This window comes from Calidris pugnax, unplaced genomic scaffold (assembly GCF_001431845.1).
Source record: "Calidris pugnax isolate Ruff unplaced genomic scaffold, ASM143184v1 scaffold347, whole genome shotgun sequence".
Classification (NCBI taxonomy): domain Eukaryota; kingdom Metazoa; phylum Chordata; class Aves; order Charadriiformes; family Scolopacidae; genus Calidris; species Calidris pugnax.
In genome coordinates, this window is record NW_015091298.1 from 396,390 (window position 1) to 405,057 (window position 8,668).

Here is an 8,668-nt window from a genome sequence, read left to right on the forward strand (position 1 = left end):
TGGTGTGAGCTGTCAGCTTTCCTTTGGTGCTGTTGTGATTGAGTGTAGAAATGATTCATCACCCAGTGACCAACTTGCTTGCACATCTCTGGGGCTTTAGCGAGGGTTTCAGCAGAACTCCCTTAAAACAAAATTCTGTTCTCCTTCCCACCTGCTTCCAGCATGGCTGAGATTTGAGCAGATGAACACAGAGAAAGGAATGTTGTGGCTTATTCACTTCCTACAGTCCTGATGCAACGAGTGGGTTCTGTCCTGGACCAGGGCCTTTTCTGGTGCCACTGAACACCCACTTGGAAGCTGGCAGAGCTGATGATGTGAAATAACTTCTCTTAACCAGTGCAGCCAAGCTGGGACTGCTGTAACTGGAAGCTCTCTACATGTTCCCATTCTCTGCTGTGGCTGCTCCTTTTGGATTGATGAGCGGTGGGAGATTTTTTCAGCCCTGAGTTCCTGGAATTGCAGGCCCCCTGGAATTGTTCAGATGTAAGGCTCCTTCAGTGGCAGCTTCAGAGCATCTGTGGCAGATGGCTGAATTAGATTCGTGCCTTTGTTTTAAAAACAGACAGTCTGGGTGGATTTAAGCAAAGCAGAAAATCTTTGTTGGGGATGAAGCAAAACTAAGAACCAAGGCAACAAGATCCTTGCCTGCCTTTGCTCCTGGCCCAGCGTGGGGTTCTTAGAGCAGTCCTACGCTTCAGCTCAGGTGTGCTGCCAGCAGTGTGTTGTCTGTGTAGTACCCAGAGCTCTGTCAGCAGCACATACCACATGTGGTGCTGTTGAAAAGCCTACAGAGGGCTGACCTTCTGCCCCTCCTTTGGAAAAAGATTGTGATTAGCCTTTTGCATTGAAAGCCTTCAACCCAGCCATTAGCTGAATCCATTCTGAAAGGTGGTGTAAGGTTAGCTCTGTTAATGGGGGTCTCACAGTTGTCATCTTCCCTCTCTAGACCCCTGTGGAGGAGGTTCCTGCAGCCATTGCTCCCTTCCAAGGTAGAGTCTTAATTGGAGTTGGAAAGCTCCTGCGTGTTTATGACCTGGGCAAGAAGAAACTGCTTCGCAAGTGCGAAAATAAGGTACTGGCTTTTGTTCCTCACCAGGGCTGTTAACCTGGTGTGATGCTTTGCAGCAGGAGTGAAACAAGGGTTTAGCTGCTACTCCAGCCCAAGGTAGAAGTGTTGCAGGTTCCTTTTTGTCCCAGCTCAATGCAGGCTGTTAATGGGAGCTTGCAGGAGTTCCCCAAGTCTGCACACACCATCCCTGCGGCCGTCTGCTGCCACTGTGAGAGGTCTTACCCAGGTACAAACCAACTGCTGGGAGTGTTTCCTTGGGTTAGGTGATCACTGGGGGACAGGAGTTGGGAGGGTGTGTATGAGCACCTCTTCAGACGTCCAGAATCTTGAAAGTGGAATTTTCTCCTTGAAGTACATGGTCCTTTTTGAGCATCCCTGGTACTTTAGGAAAAGAAACTACGGAGCATGGTTTTCTAACTCTTAATTGCCTGCTCCTCCCCTCTCTCGTGCAAGCCACAGAACCTGTGCCAGTTGCTTGTTACTGCACAAAGGAACTCCAGCAAGCTCTCAGGCAGACTGGGAACATTTTTTGTGTTGGGTGTTTTTTTGTTTGTGTGTTGGGTTTTTTTTTTCTCCCCTAAAATACGAATCAAATGAAACTTTCCTTCTTGGGTCTTTCATGATGTGGTGTTGGGGGATATGGTGTAGGGGAGAACTTTAGAGTAGGGTAGATGGTTGGACTCGATGATCCCAAGGGTCTCTGCCAGCCTAGATGATTCCATGATTCCCTGACCATGGTAGTGAGGAGATGCTGAAGCAGTGCCTACTGGCGGGGCTGTCCCTGGCATCTCAGTTTTAGGCTCACCAGCAGTGCCTATTTTCTGGACTTTACTCATGTTCAGCAGGCTGAGAATGATGGATGCATGGTGGATGTTGGGTTGCAAGAGCCCTGTGTTGACAGTGGGTTTACATTGGGGCTGCAGCACACTGGAAATTAGAGGTAGTTTTGCAGGGAAATTGTAGGAAACGGGGAGTGAGCCATAGTTCACAGGGAGAAGTAGTGTGTCAGGTGGAGTTAGTGGGTTATGCTTCCCTGTTTGAAGCACTCAAGTTTTGTCCTTTCTCTCTCAAAAGCACATCGCCAACTACATCTGTGGGATCCAAACCATTGGGCACAGAGTGATAGTTTCAGATGTTCAGGAGAGTTTCATCTGGGTGCGTTACAAAAGGAACGAGAACCAGCTCATCATCTTTGCTGACGACACTTACCCCCGGTGGGTGACTACAGCCACTCTCCTGGATTATGACACCGTGGCTGGAGCAGACAAGTTTGGCAACATCTGCGTGGTGAGTGCACCTCGGAGAAGTTGGGGCTTTTTTGGACGTGACATGTTTTTGCTTAAAACATCCATGATTTGTCTTAAAAGAATGACAAATCTGTGCTTAGCTGGAGGCAACGCCCTGTACCGTTCACTTGTTTTTACAGGGTGACTAGATACCGTCATAGCCAGTGGCTGCAGTTTATCAGTTTGGTAGTTAAAGCACACAAGTTAAAGCATCAGCAGGTCAAAAAAACATAGTTCTGAAGCGTTCAGTAACTTGTGTTGAAATTGCCCCAAAACTGGCTGTGAGTAAGCCTTGAGGCGAGGCTTGTTGACTGTGGAAGGGCCCAGGAGAACTTGCGCCAGGGTTATCACTCTTACTTTCCCTGGCTAAACCTCACTGCTGGCATTTAGCTTTTCTCTGTCACTTCCTCTCAAAAGTTGGCTTTGTCGGTGCTGACACTTCCCCACTTGGCTGGATTTCAGCAGGGAAGGAGGAGAGAATAGATGGTGTTTCTGCCAGAGCTTTGATCTCTTTCTGAAGTGTGCTCGGGCGCTTTGGAGTGCAGAGTTCAGCCAGTGTCAGACGCTGCGCCTGCAGGATTTGGCCGACGTGCACGAATCAATCCTGGTGGCTTTTCCTGCCCCACATCCATCAAACTGTCTCCTTAGCGGGAACCACCTTCAAACTGGTCTTACCACACCTCCCCGGGTGACCTACCAGTGCCAGAGCAGAGCAGAGACCGGTCGTGAGGTCCTGCCTGGGTTTTTTGAGTGACAGGCCATCAGTCTTGACAGCACGGTTGTTGTTTAACTCTAAAGCCTTTGTTGGAGGGACAGATTTGCTCGAAGTGTCCACAAAAGCAGCCCTTCAAAGGCCCCAGGGATTCTCCATAGATAATGCTCTGCAGTTTGTTGACTCTTTTCTTCCTCTCCCAACGCAGGTGAGGTTGCCTCCCAACACCAACGACGAGGTAGATGAGGATCCTACGGGCAACAAAGCTCTCTGGGACAGGGGGCTTCTTAATGGAGCATCCCAGAAGGTAATTCTCCACGGGGGGAGCACGTGGGTGTTGTGGGCAAAGAGAACACTGCTTTTCTGTGCAGCCCTCTGCGCTGTTGTCCAGGAGATGTATTGGTGGTTCTGCTTCCACACATCCACCCTGCTGTGGGTGATGGCTTTGCATCGTCGCTGGGAGCCAAATTCAGGTTTTGAAACCACGGCCCATGCCTGTTGGGTGATGTTTGATTGAAGCAGTGTGCTCCTTTTCTTTTCCTGCTTTCCCTCATTACTTGCATCCGTTTGTCCAGCTCGAGAGGGTAGTTCAGTGGTGTGCTGAGTGTTGCCATCTGGGTGCAGGTGGAAGGCACTTCCTCTTGAGAAAGGCGTTTCAGAACTAGCAGGTGGCCACATTTTACTCTTGCTTTCCTCTCTCGAGCATTTTGACACTTTTACTACTACCTGAAAGGAGGGTGTAGAGAGGTGGGGGCCGGTCTCTTCTCTCAAGTCACAGGCGACAGGACAAGAGGAAATGGCCTCAAGTTGCGCCAGGGGAGGTTCAGGCTGGATATTAGGAAAAATTTTTTCACTGAAAGGGTTCTCAGGCATTGGAATGGGCTGCCCAGGGAGGTGGTTGAGGCACCATCCCTGGAGGTGTTCAAAAGACGGGTTGATGTAGTGCTGGGAGGTCTGGTTTAGTGATGATGCTCCTTGTTTGTTGTGTGGGTGTCTATTTTTGTCAGTGAGGTTGACGGTTGGACAAGATGATCTTTAAGGTCCCTTCCAACCTAGAAGATTCTGTGATTCTGTGATATAAGCTAAATGAAAAACCATGCTTCTGTGGTTGCCTTCCAGGCTGAAGTGATTATGAATTACCACGTGGGAGAGACGGTGCTTTCCTTACAGAAGACCACGCTGATCCCGGGAGGCTCCGAATCTCTTGTCTACACCACCTTATCAGGGGGGATAGGGATCTTGGTCCCTTTTACTTCCCACGAGGTAAGCAAACCCCCGTTGTTACGCTGCAGACTCGATGCTTTTCTGCCCACTGGTCTTCAGCTGGTACATTAACGTGCTGCATCCCTGGAGGGGAACTTTAGGGCTCCGCAGCGCGTGAAAACTCAGGCTGCAGGAAAGCCTGTGGCTGCAGGATGGGTTCCAATGCACAGGAGAAGAGAAGGAGCTTGTTAACTCCTCCTCCTCCTCCTACGCTGGTTCCCTGAAGAATTGAGATCTTGTAGCATTTCACTGATGCTTCGTGTCCTGAAGATTATATTCTCTGCTCCGTTTGCCGTGGTCCCCTGGAGCAGGGGATGCCAAGGCATTCACTCTTGGAGCTGCACCTCCTGGGAGGCTCATGCTGGCCAAGGTTGGCCAGTTGGCTGCTCAGCTCTGCTGTGGGGGCTCCCGGGGTGGAAGTGGTGAGGTGGGGGTAACTGTGACCTTAAAGCAGCCTTCCAGTCCCTCAAGGGGCTCCAGGAAAGCTGGGGATCAGGGAGGGGAGCCCTAGGAGGAGGGGGAAGGGTTTGACCCTGAAAGAGGGGAGATGGAGCTGAGATGTGGGGAAGAACTTGTTTGGTGGGAGGGTGGTGAGAGCCTGGCCCAGGTTGGCCAGAGAAGCTGTGGCTGCCCCATCCCTGGAGGGGTTCAAGGGCAGGTTGGAGGGGGCTTGGAGCAGCCTGGTGTGGTGGGAGGTGACCCTGTGCTGGAGCTGGCTGTTGGGTGTCACCATGCCTCGCCAGTGGCATCGACGTGCAGCAAACTGCTCTCTGAGCCATTCTTAACTGGAGCTGGCTGATGGGTGTCACCATGCCTCGCCAGTGGCATTGACATGCAGCAAACTGCTCTCTGAGCCATTCTTAATTTCCCCAGGATCACGACTTCTTCCAGCACGTGGAAATGCACTTGAGGTCTGAGCACCCTCCTCTCTGTGGGCGAGACCATCTCAGCTTCCGCTCCTACTACTTCCCAGTGAAGGTAGGTCTGAGCATTTAAGGATGAACTGGTGGTGGGGGTGCAGAGCTTTGCTCTGGGACAGGGAACTGCTCCAAGGCCTGGCAGAAACCAGTCGCAGTTGCTGTTGAGTGGGGCAATGCAGTGTGTAGCTGGTGTGGTGACTGTGGCAGGAACTGAACTCCTCAGTAGTGCTCTGTAAGGAGAGCAGAACTTGGCTCCTGATACCCTGTCTATTTTGGTTTCTTAACCCTTTTAACGAGCCTTCTGAGGATTGGTCTTGAGACCTCTAAGCCCTGAGGTGATGGTGCTGCTGCTGCCAGGGCATCTCCTTTCCCCGCCCAGGAGAAGCAGCATCACTTGGCTGGTTGTGGCTGGGTCAAACGGGGTGTTGCCTGGGGGATATTTTCTTTTTTCCACCACCACTGAAAAGGGAAACCTCCTTAGAAATGGCTGTTTTCCTGCCTATTTCTGCTTTTGAGGAACTGTTTGAAGCTGTTGCCTGTGACTGAAACGGTCCAGAGTAACTGTGTGGTGGCTGCTACCAGAGTCACGTACGTAGTGTTGGTCAGAAAACGGTCCCAGCAGCTGAAGCTGGCCGGGCAGAGAGGGTGTTGGTGTTCTTGATGAACTTGGGGCTGATTAGCAGCTTGCACAATCTCCAAGATGTCTGGCCTCTGACTAAAAGATGCCCTTCAGTCACCTCCCCCAGCCTCCCCCAGCCTTCCCGGAACGGTGCTTGGACCCCGCTCGGATCCGTCTTCCCTTCCCTTGTGTGATTCTTCAGCTGCACCCAGGCTTTTTGGGTTTCTCCTTCGTTAACCAAGCCGGCCAGTAATTAATTTGATGCTAACTGCTACTATTCAGCGGATGAGGTCACCGAGCATGGTCTTGTTTCCAGGGCAGGATTAAGAAGCTCTTGGGAACAAGCTGTTTGTTGCCGTTTTTCCCCGTTTAGGCAGGGTTCAGTGCCTCTGTGTTGTGTGGGTTCAATGCTCTCCTCCTTGCCCCCTCCAGAACGTGATCGATGGGGACCTGTGCGAGCAGTTCAACTCCATGGAGCCCAACAAACAGAAGAATGTGGCCGAAGAGCTGGACCGGACCCCACCCGAGGTCTCCAAGAAGCTGGAGGACATCCGCACGCGCTACGCCTTCTGAGCGCCCGCCGGCAGGAGCCGAGCTTCTCGCCAAGCGCAGTCAGGAAGAACAATATGTGAACTTTTTTCCCCTTTTTTTAAATCTGGGTTTGCTCCTCTTGGTTTATGTTTCAAAGTAAGGTGACTCCAGTAACCGCGGTATCCCATAGTAGGTCTCCTGCTGCCTCCCGCTTTATGGTGAAGGCTCCTGACGTTCTGGCTGCCCACCAGAGAGATTCCCTTTGGGACCGTGCCCGAGGAAGGGCACAGATTGACCCTCAGCCCCATCTCCTTTCCCCACTTGGGACACGGTGGCCCCAGGGTGTCTGGTGTTGGCCTTGCAGAAAGCCCCATAGGGCAGATCCAGCCGAGCCTTTGTAGGATCAAGCGGGTTTTACCATTTCCCAGCTTTTTTGGTAAAGGAAAGGGCTGTGGCCTGACTCGGGGTCACCAGGCTCCTTTTAGCAGTCGGTGGCAAGAAGCTCTGGGCTCCCAGCAGCCCTGGGAGCAGCAGGTGGGAAGCCTGGCCGTGTGGAGGGTGTAACTGCCACACTTGTCCTGAGCGTTTTCCTCGGAATTGCAAGGGGGGTTGGGATTTTTTTGGTGGTGTTTGTTTTTTTTTTTTTTTTTTTTGGACTCACCATTTCTGACTGTTTTCCCTGTAAATAGAGTTTTGTACAATGTTGACTCTCATGGGGGTGGGGGAGAGCGAGGCCTGAGTCTGGGACTTGATTTGTTTCATAAGAACTTTGGCAAGAGCGGTGTCTCCAAGCTGTGACTGTGAGCAGCACATGAAGAATAAAAGCCTGGTTTGTTGGTTTTCTTTTTTTTTTTTTTTTTTGGGTTGTTTTTTTTTTTTTTCCTCTTTTTTTAAACTAGCCTGACTCTGGAGCTCCTCTCCTTCACCGCAGCTGCTGCTGACCTGGGGTTGGGGGAGCAGGAGGAGCACAGAAAAGTGCCCACATCAACCCCCTGTGGATGTTGGAGCTGCAGGTGTTGCCCTTGGAGCCCCTCTGTCCCCCTTGCCCTGCTTGGAGCTGGCCCCGAGCCCCTGGGGCTGTGAAATGGGGTACGTGGAGAAAAGGGCAGGAGGGAAGGGTCTTTTTTCCCCCCTCCTGAGCTCTGTTTCTCCAGCTCTTCCTGGGCAGGGCTGTGGCAGGTTGCCAGATGCTCTGCTAGCCCAGCTGGGTGTCCCCAGGGTGCTCCTGACACCCTGCTCCCCACCAGGGCTTCAGCCCTGGAGCAGCCTGAGAAGATGACGTGGCCTTGGGAGTCCTACTGGGTTTGGAGACAACTAGGGACCCACCAGCCCCTCTGAGATAGCTCTGGGCTACCTCCCCTGCCTGCAGAGTGGCCCTGGAGGACTTGGGAGAAGGTTTGCTCCCTGGATTACTCCTGTGAGGATGTAGAAGACCTTCCACCCCGCCCCATGCCTAGTGTCCCACCGAGGGGCCTACCCTCCTCACCAGCCCTGGCCTGGTGACGCACTGGCCCTGTGGCTACGCAGGGTGAGCGTTGAACCCTGTCCTTTGGCTCCAACGTGGCAACCAGCCACCGCCCCACCCCTGCTCGCCCTGGGGCTCTCTTCCTTTTGTTCCCTTCCCCAGTGCCCTCCTGGGGACCCGTGTGTCACAGGAGCCCTACCTGGACAACCTCCCTGGCCTGGTGACGCACTGGCCCTGTGGCTACGCAGGGTGAGCGTTGAACCCTGTCCTTTGGCTCCAACGTGGCAACCAGCCACCGCCCCACCCCTGCTCGCCCTGGGGCTCTCTTCCTTTTGTTCCCTTCCCCAGTGCCCTCCTGGGGACCCGTGTGTCACAGGAGCCCTACCTGGACAACCTGGCCTTCTCATGGTCCTCCCCCTGCTCTGTGGTGGCCACTCTGCGTGGGAGAGCGCTTCCAGGAGAACTTCTCCAGAACTTGCCCTCTCCATAATCCCAAGGGTGAAATTACACCCAGAACGGGGGGGGACACACTCAGGGGTTTTTCCCAACTGCTTCCAAGCTCGAGGTGTTTCCTTCTTCTTGTCCTGAGTTGGCAACCCCTCTCCAGCGTGAGGTGATGCCTGGGGGGCTGCTCCACAACCCCCAGACCCCTTTTTGACCTTGGGGGGGGGGCTTTTGGTGGGAGAGAGAGTGTTTCTCCCGGGGTTTCTCCTTCCCCTGCAGCTGGAGGAGCCCCAGCTGGGAGCAAAGCTTTGGGGGCCGATGCCAGGGACTATTTGCCCCGGGGGGGGGGGGGGGGGGGG

General features: G+C 53.1%; 1 protein-coding gene across 1 annotated transcript in view; it reads left to right on the forward strand.

Moving 5' to 3' along the window:
- SF3B3 (splicing factor 3b subunit 3) overlaps nt 1-7,243 on the forward strand; it is a 34,459-nt gene extending 27,216 nt beyond the window's left edge. The window contains exons 21-26 of the mRNA XM_014960767.1: nt 947-1,072; nt 2,144-2,356; nt 3,276-3,374; nt 4,187-4,330; nt 5,204-5,308; nt 6,302-7,243. Coding sequence (XP_014816253.1) covers nt 947-1,072; nt 2,144-2,356; nt 3,276-3,374; nt 4,187-4,330; nt 5,204-5,308; nt 6,302-6,442 — 828 coding nt within the window. The 3' untranslated portion in view covers nt 6,443-7,243. The remainder of the gene's footprint in view (nt 1-946; nt 1,073-2,143; nt 2,357-3,275; nt 3,375-4,186; nt 4,331-5,203; nt 5,309-6,301) is intronic.
- The last annotated feature ends 1,425 nt before the right edge of the window (nt 7,244-8,668 follow it).